Source organism: Oncorhynchus masou, chromosome 19 (assembly GCF_036934945.1).
Source record: "Oncorhynchus masou masou isolate Uvic2021 chromosome 19, UVic_Omas_1.1, whole genome shotgun sequence".
NCBI lineage: Eukaryota > Metazoa > Chordata > Actinopteri > Salmoniformes > Salmonidae > Oncorhynchus > Oncorhynchus masou.
Window position 1 is genome coordinate 69,215 of NC_088230.1, and position 27,424 is coordinate 96,638.

Genomic DNA, 27,424 nt, shown 5'->3' on the forward strand with positions numbered 1-27,424 from the left:
TGTATGACATTGAATCATCCAGTCCAATCATCATAGTTGCAAGCAATTAAATGTATTCCTTCTTGTTCATTATTTGTTCTGTCCAGATGTTCTCTGTAGTGTGATCATAGTCTAAATCTAATTATTCTGTCTCCTCTCGATGTTTACATCCACTAGGGGAGATACAGTAACTTCTCGAAACAACTCGATGTGTTTTAATAACTCGTCTGTTGCTAATAGTGCCATCGTCTGGTCAGTCTGCGGTCAAGCACTGTGCAGTATACCCATGCCTGAGAATTCTGGTATTTTCTATGATTTGACATAAAAGATTTTCTAATTTCTTGTTTATAATCAAGATGTGTATTGTATATGTGTTAGCCTACTCATGTTAAACTCCTCACACAAAATCAACATATTGCAAGTCATGTTAATAACATCATTATAACTAAATGAGCAGTAGTGTCACCATTAGGACACAAAACATGTCCTCTTGTTGGGATAAAACCACACAAAAGAGTGTATTTCTATAGGCCTACAAGTGTTTTATTGGTTGGCGGGATTAAAGAATGTAGAAGTAATCTCTTTATCCAATTTGTCAACACAGTTTCTGTGGCCTAGAACTGAACCATTACTTGAACACATCTATTCTTTCCAATCTCACAGGCCCCAAAAAATACTTGTGGCCAGCCTGTTATCTTTTCAGAGTCCTTCTGCCCTGCGTCTGTCTGTCCGGGTGGTTCAATGGGAGCAGGTGGTTTGAAAGGCTGCGCACAGCTGTGACATTGCTGACACGCCATAGGGGAGTATGGTGGGGCCTAGTGGGCCAGACCTGACACACTATCATAACGCCTCGTGCCCCAGAGTGGCAGGCACCCCTTATGACTGTGCTGCCCTATAAGGACACATGTGGTTTATGGCGCAGACCCCTCACAGCTTTCACTATCACCCCCACCCTACTGGTCATTTCTCTCTTAGCCTGTACTGTAGAGGGACTGGGCATTCCTTCTGGAAGCTTCTGAATGGGGGCTTCGAGAAAGCTGCCCCTTGTATAAAAAGAATGGAGTAGGCCCAGGGGTACTCAGATACAGAAAGTGAGAAGACATTCACCTGAAACCATAGAGGATTTAGGAGCAGTGAAATACAGAGATTTAAAGACTACATTAATCTGCAGAGGAACAGAAGTGACGCTCAGAGATTCAATCTACAGCGATCAGCAAACGAGAAGTGAAGCACCGGAGCTCATTCTTATCTATTCAAGGTAAGAGAGAGAGGGTATCAGGGAGAAAGGTAAACCAAATATATAGCTACTTACAATTCAGGGGCACAAGGAAGATCAATAGACAATATTCTGGAAATACATTATGAATTGATATTATAAAGGTGAAACACCAGCAGGAAGTAAGCAGCCTACAGTATTGGTACTCTAAATATAGTATTGGTACTCCTGTAATATTGGTACTCTAAATTGAATAATATATCATGGGGATAAATTGCACTGTATTAATCTGAAATGTCATTAAATCAGTGAGGAGACTTTGATAGACAGTTACCCTGGATCTGGTAAAAACCCTTTTGTGGGTGCATGGCAAGAGAGGAGCACATGGCATGGAATATGACCCTGGTTAGAAGGAGCAAGGGACATGGCAGTTGAAGAGAAAGAAGAGAGGCCTGGCAGTCAGCACAAATAATTATTACAATCAAGTTATCTATACCAAGTTATTAAATAATGCATTTATCAGACCTGGAAGTGTCTCAGACCAGAATTCTACTGGTTCATGTAGTCAATTTGAAGCCAAGGACCAGGAAGGATTCATTTATTCGTTCATTGAAATGGAAAAATGCCTTTGATGTGTTTTATTGATAAGCAGCTACTTTAGGAAAAAGTATCTTTCATGGGAAAGAGTGTTAATGGCATTTGATGAATACTTCTCAGTATATCAGTGCTGTTAAACAATCATAACTTTTAAGAGCAACTCTAATATTTTTGCTGAAAGTTAATAACATATAAAACCCTATACTTGAGAGAAAAATGCAATATTGAATACACCCTATGGGTGAATTTACATTAGTAAAATATGTCTAGTGAGATCTATCTCTCTTCGACACCAGATTTGCAAATGTTCTGTTTACACTAGCCTTGGATGTGGTGTGGCCAAATCCACATTCTTGCTTAAAGTGTGACTGCAGCTATTAATTAACATATCGTAAAAACCATAGTATATAGACAAACAAAATAAGGGTAGCAATTCAAACTATACAGGCGCTTCTCATCTAAACCATATTGCACAGTGTACATATTGCACACTTTATTAATGCAATGATTCAAAAATGTGCAGATATTTTAAAAGCCGTTCATTTTCTATTTGGCTAACAGAGCAAAAATGCTCTCTACTGGTGTTAAGGTCATTGCTGCAGGGATATGTGATGTGGGAGAGCCATTGTCTTTACACTGTACAACTCAGAGGAGGATATGTTGTGTAGATGTCTTGCACACGACCCGCAGAGGTAGCTTGGGAGAAATCTCTTAAAAAGAGAGATTTTAATATAGATCCGTCTCTTTACACTAGACAAGTATATCTCCTGGACCTAGTTTGTGTCATTTAAGTAGTGTAGTGTGAAGAAGCTCTATTAATACAACTCTACATTACTCTATTCAAGCCAAGTCTTGCTTCATCTTAATACTCCATTTCAAAGAAAGGGTATCACATGGCATGACTGCAGCTGTTGGCAAGGGGGTGTGAAAAGGTCTGGAAACTCCGACAGTTTTTCAAATGGCAGAGGCCTTGATTGACAGATGTGGCCTGTGCAATAGGAGCCTCTGACGGAGGGCTGTAACAGGTGCCTCTATTCCTCAATACTTCAATCCCTTATTGCCTCATTGTCATGTGGTCTGACTAGACGAGAGGCTGTATACAAAAAAGCAGGTGTTTCTGGCTTTAAAAGCTGTAAAATATCAAATCAATTTTTTTTATTTAGCTGAAGCAAGTCTTATTGCAAAATGCAGAAAAAAAGCCTTATGTGCTTTTCAAAAACATGTCTTCTGAATAGCCTCATTAATACAATATTCATCCATTGTTAGGATAATTGAAGAACAATTCAAATCTAAGTATTGAGGCATCAGTCTCCATCAGTCTGAAGTACAAACTCTGCTATTTTGTTTCTCCTTCCAGATGCCAGAGAAAGCCGGCCACACCATGGATGAGGAAGTGGAGACCTTTGCCTTCCAGGCTGAGATCGCCCAGCTGATGTCTCTGATCATCAACACCTTCTATTCCAACAAAGAGATCTTCCTTAGGGAGCTCATCTCCAACTCCTCAGATGTGAGTAGATTAATCATAATGCTGAATTGACCAATGTAACATTTTACCTTAATAAGCAGCCACTTATACACTGCTCTCTGAGCCAATATAGTAAAACAAGCTATATCCTGGAGTTAACCTGCTAAACACTTTGTTAAATTCGCTCAAGGTATCAACCATGACACTTTTCTTTTACCCTTGTGACCTCTTTTTGCCATGATCTGACAGGCTTTGGACAAGATCAGATACGAGAGCTTGACAGACCCAACCAAATTGGATTCTTGCAAGGAGCTGAAGATCGAGGTCACCCCTGACCTGCGTACTCGTACCCTGACCCTGGTTGACACCGGCATCGGCATGACCAAGGCTGACCTGATCAACAACCTGGGAACCATTGCAAAGTCTGGCACTAAGGCCTTCATGGAGGCCCTGCAGGCTGGAGCTGACATCTCCATGATCGGGCAGTTCGGTGTGGGTTTCTACTCTGCCTACCTGGTGGCTGAGAGGGTGACTGTCATCACCAAGCACAATGATGATGAGCAGTACATCTGGGAGTCTGCAGCTGGTGGCTCTTTCACTGTCAAAGTTGACACTGGTAAGCATCTTCAACAGTATTGATTAATATGCTGCTGCAATTACTTTTCTCCAATACAACACCATCAACCTACATCTTGGATCAGATGAATCTTCTTTTCAACAATGTCATTCAAAAGGAAGTAAGCTTAGATCCAATGACTAAGTCTGATTTTTCTGATCTGAAGGTGAGTCCATTGGCCGTGGCACCAGAGTGATACTGCACATGAAGGAGGACCAGTTTGAATACTGTGAGGAGAAGCGCGTCAAGGAGGTTGTGAAGAAGCACTCTCAGTTCATTGGCTATCCCATCACACTCTTTGTAAGTTCAAATAGAACTTTATATTTCTTTGGTTGTAACAATGTAACAACATAATGCGGAGATTGACTCAAATCTGCTGTATGAACTAGGAAATTAACCTGTTAAAAAATGTGGATCCAAACATTGCTCCCCATACTGGACAAATCCTACAACTTTTTAATAACAAACATTTTCGTCCAGGTGGAGAAGTCTAGAGAGAAAGAGGTGGACCTTGAGGAGGGAGAAAAGGATGAGGAGGCTGATAAAGATTCTGCAGCTGAGGACCAAGACAAGCCCAAGATCGAAGATGTCGGTTCTGATGAGGATGAGGACACCAAGGATTCCAAGAACAAGAGGAAGAAGAAGGTCAAGGAGAAGTACATTGACGCAGAGGAGCTGAATAAGACCAAGCCTATCTGGACCCGTAACCCTGATGACATCACCAATGAGGAGTACGGAGAGTTCTACAAGAGTCTGACCAACGACTGGGAGGACCACCTGGCTATCAAGGTGTGTCTCTATGATGGCAAACTGAAAATCAAAACTCAAGCCTTATGGGTTTGTCTTGATCCAACCTATGAATTAATATATTAGTATGACTGTATGAGTCAACGTTTATCTCATTATTCCCACAGCACTTCTCAGTGGAGGGCCAGCTGGAGTTCCGCGCTCTGCTTTTTGTGCCCAGGAGGGCTTCCTTCGACCTCTTCGAGAATAAGAAGAAGAAGAACAACATCAAGCTGTACGTGCGCAGGGTGTTCATCATGGACAACTGCGACGAGCTGATGCCAGAGTATCTCAGTGAGTACTGTACCTTGAACCTTTAGCCTTTCATGGATACCTCTTCAGCACCGCACTCAAGCATGACATTGAGTAAAGCTGTAAGTAAGATGTCTGACCAGTTGCCATTCTCTTATCTCCAGACTTCATTAAGGGTGTGGTGGACTCTGAGGATCTCCCCCTGAACATCTCCAGAGAGATGCTGCAGCAGAGCAAGATCCTCAAGGTGATCCGCAAGAACCTGGTCAAAAAGTGTATGGATCTTTTCGTCGAGCTCTCAGAAGACAAGGACAACTACAAGAAGTTCTATGAGCAGTTCTCCAAGAACATCAAGGTAAGGTCTTCCTCCCTTTGAAATGGATTTTCCAAGTTCCTGAAACTCTTCAACCAGAACTTCTCCTTCTCTTTTTGAGGGACCTTCAGCTTGAACATTTTCCATCTTTCCATTAGCTGGGAATCCACGAAGACGCTCAGAACCGCAAGAAGCTGTCAGACATGCTGCGCTACTACACCTCCAACTCCAACGCTGACGAAATGGTCTCCCTGAAGGAGTATGTTTCTCGCATGAAGGACACCCAGAAACACATCTACTACATAACTGGTGAGCTGCTATCTAGTTTCACTCTCCATTATTCATCCTTTGTTAAATCCATCTGACATAAAAATACATCATTTAAACCAGGGTAATCTAACTGTTAATAACTGTGTATCCTCTTCTAGGTGAGACCAAGGAACAGGTCGCCAACTCTTCCTTTGTAGAGCGCCTCCGTAAGGCCGGCCTGGAAGTAATCTACATGATTGAGCCTATTGATGAGTACTGTGTCCAGCAGCTGAAGGAGTATGATGGCAAGAACCTGGTCTCTGTGACCAAGGAGGGTCTGGAGCTGCCTGAGGATGAGGATGAGAAGAAGAAGCAGGAGGAGCTGAACACTAAATTCGAGAACCTCTGCAAGACCATGAAGGACATCCTGGACAAGAAGATTGAGAAGGTACAAGCACAACTCACCTGAACCCAATCCCTGTGCAATGTGTCTACGCCTTTTAATAACATACCACTTCATACACAACTGTCAATATGTCTACAGGTTTCAGTGTCCAACCGCCTGGTCTCCTCCCCCTGCTGCATCGTCACCAGTACGTACGGCTGGACGGCCAACATGGAGAGAATCATGAAATCTCAAGCTCTCAGAGACAACTCCACCATGGGCTACATGACAGCCAAGAAGCACCTGGAGATCAACCCAACCCACCCTATTGTCGAGACTTTGAGAGAGAAAGCTGAGGCTGACAAGAACGACAAAGCCGTAAAGGACTTGGTCATCTTGCTGTTCGAGACTGCTCTATTGTCATCTGGGTTCACGCTGGACGACCCTCAGACCCATGCAAACCGCATTTACAGGATGATTAAGCTTGGCCTGGGTGAGTTGCTTTGCCTTAATGCATTATTTGCCCTCAACTCTTGTCTTGGTTGATGGGGTTTAAAGGCTCCTCCTAGAGCAATTTACAGTACAGGTCGGCAAACACCAAGTAACTTACAGGACTCTCATGGTAGTACAATGGTTAGGAATAAGGCTTTTGTTTTTTCCCATACTTTGGCTGTCTGAATAGCAGATTGTACACGATGTGAATATGTTTTTCTAATGTCGGCTATTTCTTCCCCTCTACAGGCATCGATGGTGATGACTCAGCAGTGGAGGAAATCCTCCAGCCCAATGAGGATGACATGCCTGTCTTGGAGGGAGATGATGACACATCAAGAATGGAGGAAGTTGACTAAAGATATATCAGAAGTACATCATTTTTTCCCTTTTTAACATTTCATTTTTTAAGTTACTTCATTGTGTCCCAAATAGACTTTACATTTTCATGACTGTTGAGTCGTGGAGAAAGTGTTGTAATTAATTCATCATAATTAATGAATACCAAAATTATATAGTATATCTGCTGCTTTCAACCCTATTCAACTGTAAAAGTCAACAAGGATTTGACTTGTGTCTTTATCTATTTCTGTAAGCTATTTTCTATGAAAAACGACAAGGTTTATAATAAAAAAATATTTTGAAACATATTTGACATGTTTTCTCTTTATCAAATAGTCTGGATTATTGTGATGGCATGTTTATAATTCAATACTGGACTATCTATTTTGCATCTTCATTCATACTTTTGCAATCACCTTACCCCCATAAGAACTCCCTGTATTTCAGATCTTTTTAGAGTAAACTTTTAGGTAAAATGTTTATCTTAATTATGAAATCTTGTGAGGGTCATGAATGATGATGAATATCCCAGGTACACTATGTACCCACTGTACAGATTTGATATCGCCACGCCCATAGACCCGCCTTCACGATAGAGTTAAATGAAGGAGGGGCGTGGACAGAGAAACAGTAGGGTTTGATTGATATTCCATTGCTCCTCTCAGTGTACACGCTCATCCTTACACATAGTAGAAGCGTCAGGAAGATTCCAGACCCTTCTGGAAGCTGATTTCTCGAACACTCTCAGCGTCTATAAAACCTAGCCAGTTATCATCTCCCCATCTTCTCCGATAGCTGGCTAGGTTTCGTTTCGTTTCGTTGGCGACCAACTTCTGAAGAAGAATTCAGGGATATTTCCACAGCGAGGTAAGACATGAAATAACATTTATGTTCCAACATGATGATGCGAGTGTCATTATCCAATTAATATAGTCAATGGAAGTTTAGAATATCAACATAATATCATCAAATGTCGTTTTTACTATCAGAATAATCCACTCAAAACATTATTTTAAATTTTGTTGCAATGAATTGCATTGTACATTTCCTAATTTGTAGGTCTGACGTTATTTCAGAATGAACTTCGTCCGCTATTTCAGAATAGGCTACCACATTCTCTATTAAAATTGACCTATAAAACCTAGGCCAATACATCCAAATGTGGGTCTTGACTGCCACACATGCTTTGATAATCCTTTTCAGAAAAGTATTTCTATTCACGTCACTTCACTGTCGACATGACAACTATCCATCACGATTTGGCTAATATTTATTCAAATAGGAAATTCATCAAGATTCACATTCAAACTCGTTATGGTACCCGGTCGCGAGATTGAGAAAGGATAGAAACGTTTGATCGATCGTTCTGGTAGTTTCTAGAATCATGTTATTAGTCGCGCGAACCGGCAGGTGGAGTATGTTTTGCCGTTGCGCTTGGTGAGTTTACACTGGGATATGGAATAATGAATGAAAGCCAATGAAATATATCCGTCCCTTTAAAAACTGTGCATCATCATTATGGCTGGTTCTTACATAGTCTACCAGCAATGTGCAATGTGGAATGTAGAATATTTGATTACATTTTATTATATTCTAGTGTGCCTGTCCAGAGTACAAAATGATCAATTTATGATGTGCCTATCAATTTCCTTACAAGGAACTTAATTCAGTTTATTGGAGAAAATTTTCCTAAAACCCTTTCCTTTGTGGAAAGGAACATGGAACCAAAACGGTCAAAACGGTGTCACCTGGAACCAACAAGGGTTATCTTATGGGGACAGCAGAAGGATCCTTTTGGAACCCTTTTTTTCCTAAGAGTCCCGCTGATTCCCGTAGACCTGAAGTAGGCTTGTGGACTGTCATAACCATACTGTGACTAACATGCTGATAAACAGCTGTTTATTTGTGGATGGAATTTTTGATGGTTGCATGGGGCAACCAAACCATGCTTTAAGTGGCTGTGCAAACAGCCAAAGGAGTGATGCAAGCTGTCAGAAGACAATGCAGTGCCAGGGCGTTTTGTAGTGTTGTGCCTCCTTCTCAGTATGTGCTTACGCTTAACCCTTATTCATGACTCCAATTCCATTGTATTACATTAACCTATTGGACGCCCCCTTTACAGTGTCTCTGAAGACAATTTGGGCGATAAAACTACGGAAAGCCATTAATTTCCAATGGAAGAGAAGCAAAGTGGGTGGAGGACCTTTGGGGCGATGCGAGCATGGGCGAAGGACGTGAACTGAGCGGCACCAAAGTTGGGGAGAGCTGAACTTTATGGAAATACTCCTCGACTTTGTGGCACGCTTGTTTCTTAACCCAGAGGCGCAACATCGCAAGACTTCCAGGAGCGCTTGCGAAACAGATCAGACTAGACTAGACTAGGTTTGGGAAATCAATGAGAGAAGCGTAAAATTCTTCTTCAGTTGTTAATTATCTCTAAAACAAAAGGCACAACGTAGGTTTCCAACCAATGTCTTAAGTAGTTGAACATGTTTTTACTCCAAGCAATCTGTGAAAGTGACAAACTGACACGTCTAATTTGTCAGAAACAACTTTATATTGAAGGAGTACCTTTGATTTGAGGACCTGATTACATATTTTGTGCATGAGCTTTGCGAGCCAACGTCACCATGACAATGCCTACAAGTATGATCTGGGATTTCGATTGGAGATGCAGTTTTTGCCAATATTCATGCTGTACTCTCTTTGCTAGTGTGGCGAGGCGGAATATAAGTGCTCCAGTGCCTTGCACGCGATACATTTGGAACTTAACTTTCATTAAGTGAGAAATAATTTTGAAAATACAAAAGATACACTTACTGTACGCAGTTTAGGAAAGTTGCACCTGCTGTATTACCAAGAACACTGCCTCCAACCGAGAATACACTTCCTCCCCTCCATTTTTGTGCTTCAAACTTCTCCTATGGAGTGTATCTGGGGAGGAGGTTTCGTATCTCGGCTTGGGGCTGTGTTTTAAACAATTCTGCAGGGTGTAACCAGGATGCAACTTTGCTGAACTGCGTACAGTAAGTGCATCATTTGTTTTTGAAAGATTATTTACTGCTGTTATGAAAGTTAAGTTACACATGTTTCCAAAACTGTACCACAAGCAAGGATTATTCGTTTCTAAATGTTAAAACAAAGTGTTGGGATTGTAGTTCACATGGAACCAGCTGTCCTCCATACCATCAGCTGAGAACCTAAGACGGGGACTGGCTGTAAAGCCACCTTGGGCCCCCTTGTCACCACAGTGTGTTTACAGTATATTCATTCAGTATGTGTGTTGTGTCTCCACAGATGCCGGAAGCCTATGACGCCCCGATGGAGGAAGAGGCAGAGACCTTTGCCTTCCAGGCTGAGATCGCCCAGCTGATGTCCCTGATCATCAACACTTTCTACTCCAACAAAGAGATTTTCCTTAGGGAGCTCATCTCCAACTCCTCAGATGTGAGTACTTCAGGCACCACAGTTGTTTAGACTACTTGGTAGTTTAGTATTATTTGATGATTTACAAAATATACACACAGGCATATTACTTTAAATACTTGTTTATTACACCACTATTCATATTTTATTACATATCTATAGATAGTTTATTAGGAGGTATTCATATTTTATTACATAAAATATTGATGTAGCCTGCAGAATACATTTACATATAATTAAGAGTTTTGTTAATCTAGTGACGTCAAAAAACAGATTTATTTAGACCTATGTATTTTCATTCAACTAGGCTCTAGACAAAATCCGCTATGAAAGCCTCACAGACCCATCCAAGATGGACTCTGGCAAGGACCTGAAGATCGAGGTAATTCCCAACAAGGAGGAGCGTACCCTGACCCTGGTTGACACCGGCATCGGCATGACCAAGGCTGACCTGATCAACAACCTGGGAACCATTGCAAAGTCTGGCACTAAGGCCTTCATGGAGGCCCTGCAGGCTGGAGCTGACATCTCCATGATCGGGCAGTTCGGTGTGGGTTTCTACTCTGCCTACCTGGTGGCTGAGAGGGTGACTGTCATCACCAAGCACAATGATGATGAGCAGTACATCTGGGAATCATCCGCTGGCGGATCCTTCACCGTCAAAGTCGACCCGTCAGGTAAGGACAGATTATAGTTTTACACGTAACTTAACCAGAGCTTGTTATTCTATTATTCTATATTTCATATAAATTGTGTGAAATGAAGAGGCCTACAGTTACAGACTATTGTTTTCCTGGTATGGTCTGTTCTTAACACCCACGAAACTCCCATGTCACTCTACTATAGCTGAGTCTATTGGTCGTGGGACCAAGGTGATTCTGTACCTGAAGGATGACCAGACAGAATACTGTGAGGAGAAACGGGTCAAAGAGATCGTGAAGAAGCACTCCCAGTTCATCGGATACCCCATCACACTCTTTGTAAGAGCTAGCAGGCATGAGATAGTGGAAACTCCATCTGAAACTTCCTTTCAGGTTTACATAAGGTGTCAAGGGAGGGGCTAGGAGTTGATTTCAGATTGGACAAGTAAATGACTGGATGATAAATTGATGCGGATATCTTTCACTTTTAGCATTTTTATATTGAATGAAAAACAGGCACAGTGAATTAAATATTTCAGACAACTACCCACTTAAAGTCAGCTACAGTACATCAACACCATGAATGTGTCCCCTAACATTCACATGATCCTCTCTGTTCAGGTGGAGAAGGAGCGTGACAAGGAAGTGAGTGACGATGAGGCAGAGGAGGAAGAAGAGAAGAAGGATGGGGAAGAAGGAGAGAAGAGAGAGGTTGACAAACCCGAGATCGAGGACGTAGGCTCAGACGAGGAGGATCACCATGACCATGACCACGACAGCGCATGTGGTGACAAGAAGAAGAAGAAGAAGAAGATCAAGGAGAAATACATTGACCAGGAGGAGCTGAACAAGACCAAGCCCCTGTGGACCCGTAACCCCGATGACATCACCAACGAGGAGTATGGAGAGTTCTACAAGAGTCTGACCAACGACTGGGAGGAACACCTGGCTGTCAAGGTGAGGATATTCTATTCTTATTGGCCAACAGAATAAGTTCCCACACTGTTTATTTCCTAAGTTTCCCTCGCTGGTGTGTGAATTCATAGATAGTACCAGTATTAGTCAGCTGATAATGGGTGAGGTAATTTCATAATGACAAATATACATGTACATTAAGCTTTCAGCAGTTGGCATTCTGCATGTTTACTTACACAGCACTTCTCAGTGGAGGGCCAGCTGGAGTTCCGTGCCCTGCTCTTTGTGCCTCGCCGTGCACCCTTTGACCTCTTTGAAAACAAGAAGAAGAAGAACAATATCAAGCTGTACGTCAGGAGGGTCTTCATCATGGACAACTGTGATGATCTTATCCCTGAGTACCTCAGTGAGTCAGACAGAACTGAAGCAGATGCTCACGCAGATCTGGGAATGAGCTATAATCTAATTGAGAAGGTGTCTGACCAATTGTCTCTGTCATTTTCTCCAGACTTCATCAAGGGTGTGGTGGACTCTGAGGATCTCCCCCTAAACATCTCCAGAGAGATGCTGCAGCAGAGCAAGATCCTCAAGGTGATCCGCAAGAACCTGGTCAAGAAGTGTATAGAGCTCTTCACTGAGCTGTCAGAGGACAAAGAAAACTACAAGAAGTACTACGAGCAGTTCTCCAAGAACATCAAGGTCAGTTTCATACTTTTTAACGTAACAGTATAGAACATAGTAATATTGGATTGCATTATTTATACAGATATTCTCACTAGTTCTTTCTGACAATTGATGTTGCAGCAGCACCCACCACATGGGTGATACAAGGCAGCCATTTTGTGCTAGCAGGTTCACCATGAGTCAGCTTTCATCATTATGTAACATTGCCTTAAAGGTCAACCTAAACTGAACTTTGAATGCATTGTATTTAGTGTTAGACATGATCTAGGTGGATACTACGATGACCCTTATCACCACCTGTTCTCTTAAAAATCCTTGGGGCACATTCTGAATGGTGTAGTTGTTGAATGTTCCACTAACCTTTAACTGGTCACCACCCGTCTGATCCCCTCGCCATCTTGTCTCCTCTAAACCTGATATAAGCGGCTTAGGGCTCAGTCCTTCAGAGCTCCTTACCATCATCCTCTGGCTTTCTGTAGTGTGTTTAAATGACTAGACAGACTCTGGCATATCGTTACAGTTATCGCGTATGTCTTAAGGTAAACCTTGGATTCCATGTGGAAATAATCTGCAGGGGGTGCACCTTTGTCATGTCTGCTGAAATTATGTGAAATCTATCTGGTAACGTGTACGCTGGGAGTCAGGAAGCAAGTATAGGGAGTGTATTTAATAAATTAATTAACATGGATCAAAACAAGAAACGCAAGTAGAGTGCAGATATGGAACACAGTCAGTAACACCTAGGGAAAGAACCAAATGGTGTGACAGATATAGGGAAGGTAATCAGGAAGGTGATGGAGTCCAGGTCAATCAATCAAATGTATTTATAAAGCCCTTTTTACATCAGCCGATGTCACAAAGTGCTATACAGAAACCCAGCCTAAAACCCCAAACTTAGAGCAATGCAAATGTAGAGAAGCACGGTGGCTAGGGAAAACTCCCTAGAAAGGCTGGAACCTAGGAAGAAACCTAGAGAGGAACCAGGCTCTGAGGGGTGGCCAGTCATCTTCCGGCTGTGCTGGGTGGAGATTATAACAGTACATGGCCAAGATGTTCAAACGTTCATAGATGACCAGCAGGTTCAAATAATAATAATCACAGTTGTATACGGTGCGACATGAGTAAATGTCAGTTGGCTTTTCATAGCCAAGCATTCAGAGTTAGAGACAGCAGGTGAGAGAGAGTGCACGTCTGGTGAACAGGTCAGGGTTCCATAGCCGCAGGCCAGTTGAAACTGGAGCAGCAGCACGACCAGGTGTCTGGGGACAGCAAGGAGTCTTCAGGCCAGATAGTCCTGAGGCATGGTCCTAGGACTCAGGTACTCCAAGAGGAAGAATTAGAGGGAGCATAATTAAATTCACACAGGACACTGGATAAGACAGGAAAAATACTTCCAATATAAAACAAACTATTGCAGCATATATACTGGAGGCTGAGACAGGAGGGGTCGGGAGACACTGTGGCCCCTCCTGACGATATCCCCGGACAGGACCAACCAGGCAGGATATAACCTTCACCCACTTTACCAAAGCACAGTCCCCACACCACTAGAGGGATATCTTCAAACCACCAACTTACTACCCTGAGACTAGGCTGAGTATAGCCCATGAAGATCTCCCCCACGGCACAAACTCAAGGGGGGCGCCAACCCGGACAGGAAGATCACGTCAGTGACTCAACTCACTCAAGTGACGCACCCCTCCTAGGAACGGCATGGAAGAGCGCCAGTGACTCAGCCCTTGTAATAGCGTTGGATGCAGAGAATCCCAGTGGAGAGAGGGGAACCGGCCAGTCGCTCAATTGCCTTTCCGTTCACCTTCACAACCCTGGGCCAGACTACACTCAATCATAGGACCTACTGAAGAGATGTGTCTTCAATAAAGACTTAAAGGTTGAGTCCGAGTCTGCGTCTTTCACATGGATAGCCAGACCATTCCATAAAAATGAAGCTCTATAGGAGAAAGCCCTGCCTCCAGCTGTTTGCTTAGAAGTTCGAGGAACAATAAGGAGGCCTACGTCTTGTGACTGTAGCGTACGTGTAGGTATGTACGGCAGGATCAAATCGGAGAGATAGGTATGAGCAAGCCCATGTAATGTTTTGTAGGTTAGCTGTAAAACCTTGAAAATCAGCCTTAGCCTTAACAGGACGCCAGTATAGAGAGGCTAGCACTGGCGAAATGTGATCAAATGTTTTGGTTCTAATCAAGATTCTAGCAGCTGTGTTTAGCACTAACTGAAGTTTATTTAGTGCTTTACCTAGGTAGCCGGAAAGTAGTCTAATCTGAGTCTGAGATGCTGGTGCGAGTAACGATGTGACAGGTGTGCATAATAAGCAGACTTGCGACCTCGAGTGCTTGAGAGGGAGTATGCGTGAGAGTACACCCTCCCTGACGCGCGGCCTAAGCCACAGGACACCGACCAGAGCGACGGTCCCAGGGACCAGCAGCGAGCCGGTCGCTTCTGCTGAGGCTTGGGAACCTGTCAAGCCAGCTGAGGCATGGGAGCCTGACGAGCTAGCTGAGGCATCCTCCAAGTCTTGTAAACTTGACGAGCTGAGGCATCCCCGGTTACTCCTGTAGTGGCACCGGACCTGGCGTCACCTACAAAAACACTCCCTGATGCGCCCCTTTGGTGAGGTGATATTCTGTAACGTATATGCTGGGAAGCAAGTACAGGGAGTGTATTTAATAAATAAATGAACATAGAACAGCCGGCTCGTCGGGCTCCCGCGTCTCAGCTGGTTCTACGGGTTCCCGCGCCTCAGCAGAGGCGACCGGCCCGCTTCTGGTCCCTGGGACCGTCCCTCTCGTCGACGTGCTGTGGATGGAGCCACGCGTCAGGGAGGGGGTACTGTCACATCTACTCCCACTCCCCCTCTCTGGCTCTCGTTGTTGCCAGTTTATTCATTAGTACGCACACTGGCCACCATCGTTACACGCACCTGCGCTTCATGAGACTCAACTGGACTCCATCACCTTCATGATTACCTTCCCTTTATCTGTCACTTCCTTTGGTTCTTTCCCCAGACATTATTGACTCTGTGTTCCATGTCTGTACGCTACTTGTGTTGCTTGTATTGGTCCATGTTTGTTTATATATTAAATATTCACCTGTACTTGCTTCCAAACTCCTAGTGTACACGTTAAATCGTCCCAATATTACACTTTTATACATCACAGAAGACTGAAATACTGTTTGACATAGAGACACCAGATTTTCATAGTTTCATAATCTTTATTATGAAACATATTAATTAAATTCCACCGATGAGGCCAAAGAGGGTGGTTTTTGTCATTGACTGCAGGAAAGGGCCACATAACCTATCCTGTGTTTTCTCTCTCCCAGCTGGGGATCCATGAGGACTCTCAGAACCGTAAGAGGCTGTCAGACATGCTGCGCTACTACTCCTCAGCCTCAGGGGATGAGATGGTATCCCTCAAAGACTACGTCACACGCATGAAGGAAACCCAGAAACATATCTACTACATTACTGGTGAGGAAACACACTCCTCTCTGTACAGCCCAGTTTATAGATTGTCACATGACAAGAACCTGATTTCTCAAGTTGCTTTATCTACTGCATGTTTCAGGCGAGACCAGAGACCAGGTGGCTAACTCTGCATTCGTGGAACGCCTCCGTAAGGCCGGCCTGGAAGTAATCTACATGATTGAGCCTATTGATGAGTACTGTGTCCAGCAGCTGAAGGAGTATGATGGCAAGACCCTTGTCTCTGTGACCAAGGAGGGTCTGGAGCTGCCTGAGGACGAGGACATGAAGAAGAGGCATGAAGAACAGAAGTCTCAGTTTGAGAACCTCTGCAAGATCATGAAGGACATCTTGGAGAAGAAAGTGGAGAAGGTAAGAACGCTTAATCACATTGCTTACATATATCATGTTGCTGAAGGGGTCCTTTATGTTAAGACAAATGTCAGGAGGCTTGACATTACCTTAAAAATGCCACCAATATTTGCCACTGTATTTACATGCTCACTGCCAGTACAACGATTGTCTGATTCAATGTTGTTCTGATCATCTCCCTAATAACCAACCTCTCCTATCTTCTCCCCCCCTTTATAGGTGACAGTGTCCAACCGCCTGGTCTCCTCCCCCTGCTGCATCGTGACCAGCACCTATGGCTGGACGGCCAACATGGAGAGGATCATGAAGGCCCAGGCCCTGAGGGACAACTCCACCATGGGCTACATGGCTGCCAAGAAGCACCTGGAGATCAACCCAGACCACCCCATTGTGGAGACCCTGAGGCAGAAGGCAGAGGCTGATAAGAATGATAAATCAGTGAAGGACCTAGTCCTTCTGCTGTTTGAGACGGCTCTGTTGTCCTCTGGGTTCACCTTGGATGACCCTCAGACACACTCCAACCGCATCTACAGAATGATCAAGCTAGGACTGGGTGAGTTAGTTTGTCTAAACAAGAACCATGTTTGCTGTCAATATATGATCAATGCTAGCCCCTTGTCTGTATTCCTTTTGTGTTTGCTGATCTGAAGGACCCACGTTGGTGTAATAATGGCTCCATCTAGTCCACCTTCATTTTCTCAGCATTAAGTGGTCTAGATGAGAACATTGTTTAAGCTTCAGTAACTGACTGAGACTCTATTCCCTCCCTTCCCCTGTCCAGGTATTGACGAGGATGACCTGACCCCCGAGGAGCCAACCTCAGCCCCTGTGGAGGACATGCCTCCCCTGGAGGGAGACGAGGACACATCCAGGATGGAGGAAGTTGACTAGACCAACTGACTCAGCTGCAGTGTTACTGTAACTACACCAGTTTGCTTTGACACTAGTAGTGTTGTAAATTAAGACAGGATGACTTTGATGTTTGTTCATGAACCTTGAATTTCTCCCCCTTGCCCTCCTTCTCGATCCAAAATCCCTTGACCTGCATTGATCATATGCAGTTTAGATTCATTCCCATAAGTGTTAGTGTTTACAAAACAAGAGCCTGTTGACACTTTTTTTGTATCTTGAGTTGTATCAATGATTTTTTTTTATTGACATTCCAACTTTCTTTTGTGTTGACTTGACTGTAAATATTTTCTGAAATTGATACTGTAACTTGAAATGGTGGGACCCCAAAATAAATTTGCCCATGTTAACCAATTCCATTGCTTCATTTTCGCTATTTATGTTGTTGAATGAAATTAGCTCTTTTAGAGGTTTAGTTAGATACTGTACAAATACTAAAGTTTGAGGTGATGCGAACTTATTTGGTCACTTACTGTGCTGAGAAATACTTTACAATAATTTAGTCTAGACCAATTGCACAGTACATAATTACAGTTGCATATCCTGTGCATGCACACCACGAATGGAAAATAACTCCATAATCTGAATAAATATGCACAAGTCAGCGAAACCTACAGTCTTGCGTCAGACAGTTTGGCCACCAGATGGCATCTGCGTCCATGACTACCCCACACAGTGACTGAAAGAGGTCGGCATATTGAACATGTTTAAGGCACTAACTACAGTAGCTACTAGTAATAGCTACATACACATATTTGCTAATGTGCGTCGTTATTTATTTGTGAAATAGATATCAGAGCATCTGATACAAATAATTTATAGATAACTGACAATTCTGGTCTCCAGCAGATTAATAAAAAAATAAGTTAGCCCCACACATGAAAAGAAACTGCTACCTGCCACGTTGGAGAGGGAACAAGACCCACCCAATGACTATATTTATGCTGTAATTTGTCTCGCTGGCAGGGTGCTTCCATCACCAAGGTATAAAGAACTCCCTCCGATGCACTCTTTAAGAGCACGTTGAGTCACCTGACAGATATCAGCCTATCATATCCGAGAGGATAGGCGAACGGCTAGTGCAGTGGAGAGTTGTCAGGATTTAGCTTCGGTGTGTCAAAACGGGAACGACGGCGGTTATTTTTGTGCAATGCCGAATAAAGCGAAAAAAGAGAAGGTGAGTTAGGAGTTTGCTTTGCAAAACAGTTGATACTAGTGCAGAGTACTAACAAAACTAGCTAGTTTTTTTTGTTTTAAAACTACGAACAGACACCCATCGACGCGATATTTGTAATGTCCCATCAACGCATCATCAGCTAGCTAACTAGGCTTGCTAGCTACCTGAGTGTTGTAGTGAAGCTAGCTATAGTTTGAGTAACGTTAATATCTAACGTTACCGTATGTACGTTTTGTGTTACATGAAAACGCTAACGTTTGCTACAAAATTCACTTTAAAGTCAACTTGTTTAACTAACCACAACTGTCAACCAGTTTAGTTAGCGGAAAAGTTAAAGTACTAGCTAAATTAACGTTAGTCTAAACTTGCCTCTGTCCCTTCACATTAGCTGACTGGTGAATAATGCATCTCCATTTTTTTTTACAGGACTCTCCTAAATATGGAAAAGTTGGCAAAACTGGAGGACAAGAGAATTCGGACATTGAGGTAACTTTATAACACGTGCATGCTGACCACACCGCTTGCGTGCGCCAACGTGTTGATTTGGTCCACCAGCAACAGACTCTACTTAAAAATTAAGCGTTTAATTTAACCTTTATTTAACTAGGCAAATCAGTTAAGAACAAATTTATTATTTACAATGGTCTACACCGGCCAATCCCAAACGTCGTTTGGCCAATTGTGCGCTGCCCTGTGGGACTCTCAATCACAGCTTGATCTGTGATACAAGCTGAACCAACTATACTAATTTGGGGACAGGTCAAAAAGCATTAAACATTTATGGAAATGTAGCTAGCGAGCTTGCTATTACTGGCAAATTTGTCCTTGGATATAAACATTGGTTGTTATTTTACCTGAAATGCACAAGGTCCTCTACTCAGACAATTAATCCACAGATAAAAGGGTAAACAGTTAGTTTTTAGTAGTCTCTCTTTATTCAGGCTTGTTCTTTGGACTTTATAGTGGTTGGCAAACAACTTTTTAAGCTGCATTACCACCACCAACCGGAGTGTGGACCTCAGTTCATCTTTTAATCACCCATGTGGGTATATCCTCCTAAAAACCAATGAGAAGGGAGAGGCGGGACTTGCAGCACATCACAAATAGAACCAAGTTTTATTTTAGCACCTGGCTATGCAGACACTCGTTGGCGCACGCAATGATTGAATAACATGTATGTGTACATTTGTTTGCAGCGCATGCGGCATATGCTATAATGTCAGCATGTTAGCTAACGTTATATAACCAACTAAATATGAATCAACTTTGGTTTTGAATAAAAGCGTTTCCATTTGGATGCCATTTGGTCTATCCAAGTAGCTGTTTTCAACCTGAATCACCTGGAGACGACACTAGTTGTTAGTGTTGAAGTCAGTTTCAAAAACATGGTAGCCATTACAATACTTTCTTGTGGATATTTTGTCTCACATTTTAGTGTTGCCAATCATAAATGCATCTATTTTGTCCAATAGGTAAAATGTTTATTGTGTAGATACTCCCATAAGAACACCAATGGTCCAAACTTCATGTTTCTAACATAATTTGTTCAAACGTTATGCGTGTTATTACTCTTGTATGATGGCCATTATTATGGTGACTAATGAAGGCCAGAGAAAAAAATGCTACAAAATCAGGAAAATTGTGTCGTGTCAGCTAGGCTGGGTTCTGTGCAAGAATTAAAGATGGATTGTGCAGAAATGTCTGCCATTTCGTGGTTGCAAAAATTCTAATAGTTTGCCTAATTTCAGTTTGTGACAAAACAAGCAAGTATAGTGTAGGGAATCAAAGTACCTTCTAAACCTCTGAAATATATTTTCCATAACCAAAAATATTGTTTTCAGTTATTTGAAGCTGGTGTACAAAACCTAAAGTTAAAGACTCAATAACTAAACTTTTATTTTATAAAAAACTTTTTTTTTTCCCCACCCCAATTTCGTGGTATCCAATTGGTAGTTAGTCTTGTCACATCGCTGCAACTCCCGTACGGACTCAGGAGAGGTGAAGGTCGAGCCGTGCGTCCTCCGAAACACAACCCAACCAAGCCGCACTGCTTCTTGACACAATGCCCACTTAACCCGGAAGCCAGTTGCACCAATGTGTCGGAGGAAACACCGTACACCTGGCGACAGTGTCAGCATGCACTGCGCCCAGCCCGCCACAGGAGTCGCTAGTGCGCAATGGGATAAGGACAACCCTCCCCTAACCGGACGACCCAATAGTGGGTCTCCCGGTCGTGGCAGGCTGTGTCAGAGCCTGGACTCGATCCCAAAATCTCTAGTGGCACTGCGCTGCAGTGCCTTAGACCACTGCGCCACTCAGGAGGCCCTGCAAAAGCTAAACTTAAGAACGGGAAGCATAGAAATAGCCCACGTATAACATCTATTGCTTTTTAGACTTGCTTTCAATGAGTGACAGATCTATAACACGTACTTCTATGTGAATTTAGTCAGGTTCCTCCAAAAGTTATATATTTCAGCTTTAAGGCTGCTCCCTACCTGACAGGTTCCACTTTCTCATTGAATTCGTCATATCATATCTGCAGGACATAAAACAATAGAGGTTAGATGGACATTTTGAGACATGACATGTAGCATTTGTTTTATGGACTGGTTGGCTGACAACACAAATGCTGTGCGCATCGATGTGGCTGGAAGGCATGCGTTATGATTCTAAATGGTCAGAGCATTAGCAACAATGACAAGAAGCTGCTGTGTGGGGAATCGTAGGTGGCTCGTGTCTTATGGATACCATGTCTTGTTTTGAGGTGTTGACTGATGTCATGTCTATGCTAATCTGGCAATTATTTGTTAACTAACCAACAACAACTGTATTTGAGAGACAAGTGCTCATTGTGCAAATGTATTTGTTTTCAATAAATATTTGGAAACAATAAGGTTTGCATGTTTTCAACTGTCTAAGCCAACTGTCTGTTTTGCCTCATAATTGCGCACGTGTCAGTTTCTGTTGTTAACAACCAACAAGTCTATTTTTAGTGTACACTTTTCATATTAATTAGAAATTCCCCCCCCCCAAAAAATGGATGATTTCTCACAAAAACAAGCGTATCGCTGTGAAATATTTTGATATTATATTAAAGACCCCACTGAACGATTCAGAATATGACTAATCATATTTGTCTTGGTAAATTGTATTTAAAACAGAAGGAAGTGAAATTTATTCAACAAAGCTCGCTTTCACAGCTGAAAGACATACCGCACAGACAACCGGTAGAGTAGGGTTAAATGTAATTTTATATAACATTCTGGCTTGTAATGAACATTTACATTATTTTTGCAGGCAGTTTCAGGCTGTATTACAGCCTGATTTAATCTGACTATGTAGCCACTATCCCTTCAGAATGGATGGTAGTAGCTAATGTTTTGCAAACATTATTTTTACCATTGTGCGCTGAGACCACTTGAGATGATTAGCTATGTCTGTTCAAATCAGAAAATATACTCAAGACCAAAACGAAGATGTGGCCTGAAACACACAAACCAATCGGTAATGAAAAAAGCTCATAGAATGGAAGATGTCCCTTGTTAACACCCAGTAATGCATTTCTTTATTTTGTGTAGTCTGCTCTTCTCTCTGGGGCTATAACCTGGATTATGTTTCTACTGTGTGTCATCAGCCATGAGGCAGATCTGCTAATGTGCCAACCTTGTGTCAAATTTAAATCGATGGACAACAAGCTGTTGCTGTATTACTCCCCCACCCCTTCCCTGTGTACAGCCAGGCTCCACTTTCCTCACGGATGCTTGTGGGCACTAGGGCTCTAAGCTTTCGACGTCAATGGGACAACAACAAAAACACGGGAGTCATATTAAGACAGGCTGATTCAGGCTTGGTAATTTCCTTAGTTTAAGCGCCAATGGTCTGTGAGCTGACTATCTTCTCATTGTTTGAGCAAGGTTAAAAGGGGCACTAAATGTAAGCAAAGAGGTCTGTTAATATGTATTCTGCTGGTTTCTGAACAGACATTTCTGCCTCTGGTTGATATAGCTAAACCTATTTTCTATCCATCTTGTGTGTTTTGGATGTATGAACCAGTCCTCTTATTCAATCTCTAACCCAAGGGCCTGACGAGCCGCAGTATGAAGCGAATACAGTATATGAAGCTATTAAGCCCACACATTTGTGAAGCTAACAATGTTATTTGAAGGTAAAAAGAAGCTGGCACAGTAAGAAACTGGCACACATTGGGTAAATGAATCAGCGGGAGAAAAGACCTTCGGTTGGGTCACATGCGTCAGTAATCCAGGCCCATCACGGGGTTCAGCAGCTTTAGTCTCCCAGACAGTCAGCCAGCCGGCGGCTCACTAAGAAGGCCTAAAACCCTAAACCCCTGTCTAGTAGTGTGAAGGGCAGAATTAGTTGAGGTTCTAAGTTCATTTGACAATTCCCACCCCCCTTGTTGTCGTGTGTGTGTGGTGATGAATGGATCCCAGCAGGCAGATGGGACAAGACAGGAGAAACTGCCCACATTCACCAGATTACATATCTAACCTAGGGCAGATTGGGGACAACACTGGGTTGTGCTAAAACCTTTTGAAATGAATAGTCCCTCCCCGTTTGTCTTTTGTTTCTTTGTTTGGTGTCTCATGAACAAACCCAGGTGCATGCTCTGATCCACCTCTACTCTTTCCCTCCCTTCATACAGCAGGGCTCCAACAGAAAAGACAGTAACAGTGTCCCTCCTACCACTCAGCTGCTGAAGGGCAAGCAGCTGGGTTCCCAGATGCCTGTCAAGAAGGACAAGAGGCAGAGCTCGTCCCGCTTCAGCCTCAGCAACAACAGAGAGCTGCAAAAGCTGCCTGCCTTCAAAGGTATGACTGGACCTAATCTAGTCTATTCCTTGCCTTGCTGTTATGCAGCCCATTCTTTTGCCTTCAAAAGTATGACTGTGTAGTACGCCACTACTAGCCATGGCTAGTTGGGGCTGGGGGATATATCGAGTTAAATAAATGAGTTTTTTTTTTTTTTTTTTTGAGCCACTTGTTCACATGTTTTTGGTCTCGCCTCCTTCGCTCCTTCTGAGGTGTGCACCTTCCCATTTACGTCAGAGATCTGTATATAATGATGAGATGCGCATGTCCCCACCCTAACAATGGAAGTCGTTGTCCCAAAGGCGGGAAGGGTGGCTGCAAGCTTAGGTCCAAAATAAGCCCATAGAAATGCATTGGGCTTATTTTTGTGCAGATTTTTGTGAGATTGAAACCTCTCGCTTCACCTCTTCCTCTTTGTTTACACACACACCAAGCCTCTAACCTGCCACTCACAGCAACAAAGATGGGAGATCACTTCTTCTTCTGACAAGTGGTTTCAACTCGCTATTTGCATTTTGAGTTTTTACTTTCTTTTTTCACCTTTATTATTTAACCAGGTAGGCAAGTTGAGAACAAGTTCTCATTTACAATTGCTACCTGGCCAAGATAAAGCAAAGCAGGTCGACACCTACAACAACAGTTACACATGGAGTAAAACAAGCATAGTCAATAATACAGTAGAAAAATAAGTCTATATACGATGTGAGCAAATGAGGTGAGATAAGGGAGGTAAAGGGGAAAAAAAGGGCATGGTGGCGAAGTAAATACAATATAGCAAGTAAAACACTAGAATGGTAGATTTGCATTGGAAGAATGTGCAAAGTAGAAATCGAAATAATGGGGTGCAAAGGAGCAAAATTAAAACAGTAGGGGAAGAGGTAGTTGTTTGGGCTAAATTATAGATGGGCTATGTACAGGTGCAGTAATCTGTGAGCTGCTCTGACAGCTGGTGGTTAAAGCTAGTGAGGGAGGTAAGTGTTTCCAGTTTCAGAGATTTTTGTAGTTTGTTCCAGTCATTGGCAGCAGAGACCTGGAAGGAGAGGCGGCCAAAGGCTAGAATTGGTTTTGGGGGTGACCAGAGAGATATACCTGCTGGAGTGCGTGCTACAGGTGGGTGCTGCTATGGTGACCAGCGAGCTGTGATAAGGGGGGACTTTACCTAGCAGGGTCTTGTAGATGACCTGGAGCCAGTGGGTTTGGCGACGAGTATGAAACGAGGGCCAGCCAACGAGTGCGTACAGGTCGCAGTGGTGGGTAGTATATGAGCCTTTGGTGACAAAACGGGTGGCACTGTGATAGACTGCATCCAATTTATTAAGTAGGGTATTGGAGGCTATTTTGTAAATGACATCGCCGAAGTCGAGGATCGGTAGGATGGTAAGTTTTATGAGGGTATGTTTGGCAGCATGAGTGAAGGACGCTTTGTTGCGAAATAGGAAGCCAATTATAGATTTCACTTTGGATTGGAGATGTTTTATGAGTCTGGAAGGAGAGTTTCCAGTCTAACCAGACACCTAGGTATTTGTATTTGTCCACATTTTCTAAGTCCGAACCGTCTAGAGTAGTGATGCTGGACGGGCAGGTCCAGTTAGCGATCTGTTGACGAGCATGCATTTGGTTTTACTTGTATTTAAGAGGAATTGGAGGCCACGGAAGGAGAGTTGTATGGCATTGAAGCTCATCTGGAGGGTTGTTAACTTCTTCGATATAGGGGGCGCTCTTTTAATTTTTGGATAAAAAAAACATTCCCGTTTTAAACAAGATATTTTGTCACGATAAGATGCTCGACTATGCATATAATTGACAGCTTTGGAAAGAAAACACTCTGACGTTTCCAAAACTGCAAAGATATTATCTGTGAGTGCCACAGAACTGATGCTACAGGCGAAACCAAGATGAAATTTCAAACAAGAAATGGCCCAGATTCTGAAGGCGCTGTGTTCCAATGTCTCCTTATATGGCTGTGAATGCGCCAGGAATGAGCCTACACTTTCTGTCGTTTCCCCAAGGTGTCTGCAGCATTGTGACGTATTTGTAGGCATATCATTGGAAGATTGACCATAAGAGACTACATTTACCAGGTGCCCGCTTGGTGTCCTCCGTCGAAATTATTGCGTTATCTCCAGCTGCGTGTTTCCATTTTCTTCAGAGGAGAAACACAACTGCCGCAAATGATTTATCATCAAATAGATATGTGAAAAACCCCGTGAGGATTGATTCATAACAACGTTTGCCATGTTTCTGTCGATATTATGGAGTTAATTTGGAAAAAAGTTTGGTGTTCTAATGACTGAATTTTCTGGCTTTTTTCTTAGCCAAACGTGATGTATAAAACGGAGCGATTTCTCCTACACGTAATCTTTTTGGAAAAACTGACCATTTGCTATCTGAGTATCCTCATTGAATACATCTAAAGTTCTTCAAAGGTAAATGATTTTATTTGAATGCATTTCTTGTTTTTGTGAAAATGTTGCCTGCTGAATGATAGGCTAATGCTATGCTAGCTATCAATACCTCTTACACAAATGCTTGTGTAGCGATGGTTGAAAAGTATTATTTTGAAAATCTGAGATGACAGTGTTGTTAACAAAAGGCTAAGCTTGTGAGTGAATATATTTCTTTCATTTGCGATTTTCATGAATAGTTAACGTTGCGTTATGCTAATGAGCTTGAGGCTATGATTACGCTCCCGGATACAGGATTGCTCGATGCTAGAGGTTAACACAGTGTCCAAAGAAGGGCCAGAAGTATACAGAATGGTGTCTTCTGCGTAGAGGTGGATCAGACTCACCAGCAGCAAGAGCGACATCATTGATGTATACGGAGAAGAGAGTCGGCCCAAGAATTGAACCCTGTGGCACCCCCATAGAGACTGCCAGAGGCCCGGACAACAGGCCCTCTGATTTGACACACTGAACTCTCAAGTCTATCAGGTTTGGTCCAACATTATTGGTCATATAGACACCGAAACAAATGGAGACATTATTTTACTGTGTTAGAGAAGTGAACCTCTCTAACGAGACCCTTTTATTTTTCAACTACTCAAATTGCGGGAGCATCAATGAACATTGCTTCTGGAAAATGAATGCGAGGTTTGTTACGTGCAGCGTTGTGGTACCAGTAGCTGCATTTTAGCCAATGACTGTTATACTTGCTGTCTATTCTGTTTAATAAATGTGCAATAAACATAGAACACAATGTTATATAAGGAATTGGCAACTCGTTCTTAGAAATAAGCTAGGCCCCTAAATTTCAACATCTGAACAAAGTGTACAGGCTAATATGCTGTTTAAACAGTTGGGGAGACACTGAAGTGTGTTCATAAAAATTCAACTGCTCTGCCTTGTTGGCTAGTAAATGGATAAAAATGATTGGCTAAACTTGACATATAAAGATTAGCTGGCGACTCAATAGCACACGAGCTTGAGATTGTTTGAGACCTGTGTTAGTTTTCTAAAACACCTGCAACAAGAAGTTAGTCATTATTAGTGAATGTGCGTTATGCATAGTTTTGGTTAAATTTGTAACAAAGGCCATTTTCGTAGACTGACTTGAAAGCCAGATCAGTGACTATTGCAAAAAAGACGGGTTAAACTATTTTGATTAAATTATTGAAAGGTATTACGTTTGTGGAAGGCTTATATTTAGCTTGGGTAGCATTTCACAGGCCCTGAAATAATTTAGATTATTGCTGACTGTTTGAAATGCAGTGTATTTGACATTTTAATTGTACAGCAAAGCTTATTTATTGTTTGCTGAAATGTTACAAACGCACATAAGCTTATTTCTCAAGTTTTGTGCACAAATTTGTTTACATCCCTGTTTGTGAGCATTTCTCCTTTGCCAAGATAATCTGTCCACCTGACAGTTGTGGCATAGCTGATTAAACATAATTATCATTACACAGATGCACCTTGTGATGGGGACAATGAAAGGCCATTCTAAAATGTGCTGTTTTGTCACACAACACACTGCCACAGATACAGTGCCTTGCGAACGTATTCGGCCCCCTTGAACTTCGCGACCTTTTGCCACATTTCAGGCTTCAAACATAGATATAAAACTCTATTTTTTTGTGAAGAATCAACAACAAGTGGGACACAATCATGAAGTGGAACGACATTTATTGGATATTTCAAACTTTTCTGTTTTTTGATTCTGTCCCACTTGTTGTTGATTCTTCACAAAAAAATACAGTTTTATGTCTTTATGTTTGAAGCCTGAAATGTGGCAAAAGGTCGCAAAGTTCAAGGGGGCCGAATACGTTCGCAAGGCACTGTACCTCAAGTTTT

At 42.6% G+C, this 27,424-nt stretch overlaps 3 protein-coding genes across 4 annotated transcripts in view; all 3 read left to right on the forward strand.

Annotated features, from left to right (window-relative positions):
* The first annotated feature begins 991 nt into the window (after positions 1–991).
* LOC135505685 (heat shock protein HSP 90-alpha 1-like) lies at positions 992–7,000 on the forward strand. Its single transcript, XM_064924729.1, has 11 exons — positions 992–1,237; positions 3,150–3,299; positions 3,507–3,873; positions 4,040–4,173; positions 4,354–4,662; positions 4,788–4,953; positions 5,076–5,266; positions 5,383–5,533; positions 5,653–5,921; positions 6,018–6,351; positions 6,600–7,000. The coding sequence occupies exons 2-11, from the start codon at positions 3,150–3,152 to the stop codon at positions 6,707–6,709; spliced, it is 2,181 nt and encodes a 726-aa protein (XP_064780801.1). The 5' UTR covers positions 992–1,237; the 3' UTR covers positions 6,710–7,000.
* Positions 7,001–7,418: 418 nt separating this feature from the next.
* LOC135505686 (heat shock protein HSP 90-alpha) lies at positions 7,419–17,480 on the forward strand. Its single transcript, XM_064924730.1, has 11 exons — positions 7,419–7,559; positions 9,990–10,139; positions 10,426–10,795; positions 10,965–11,098; positions 11,381–11,716; positions 11,915–12,080; positions 12,183–12,373; positions 15,704–15,851; positions 15,949–16,217; positions 16,437–16,770; positions 16,999–17,480. Exons 2-11 carry the CDS (start codon positions 9,990–9,992, stop codon positions 17,106–17,108), a joined length of 2,208 nt encoding a protein of 735 aa, XP_064780802.1. The 5' UTR covers positions 7,419–7,559; the 3' UTR covers positions 17,109–17,480.
* A 696-nt stretch (positions 17,481–18,176) lies between these two features.
* The window catches only part of LOC135505687 (serine/threonine-protein phosphatase 2A 56 kDa regulatory subunit gamma isoform-like), a 39,698-nt gene continuing 30,450 nt past the window's right edge, over positions 18,177–27,424 (forward strand). The window contains exons 1-3 of one of the 2 annotated variants that reach the window (XM_064924731.1): positions 18,177–18,303; positions 18,730–18,789; positions 22,967–23,132. In XM_064924731.1, coding sequence (XP_064780803.1) covers positions 18,277–18,303; positions 18,730–18,789; positions 22,967–23,132 — 253 coding nt within the window. In that variant the 5' untranslated portion in view covers positions 18,177–18,276. The remainder of the gene's footprint in view (positions 18,304–18,729; positions 18,790–22,966; positions 23,133–27,424) is intronic. The other variant, XM_064924732.1, reaches the window with a different exon arrangement.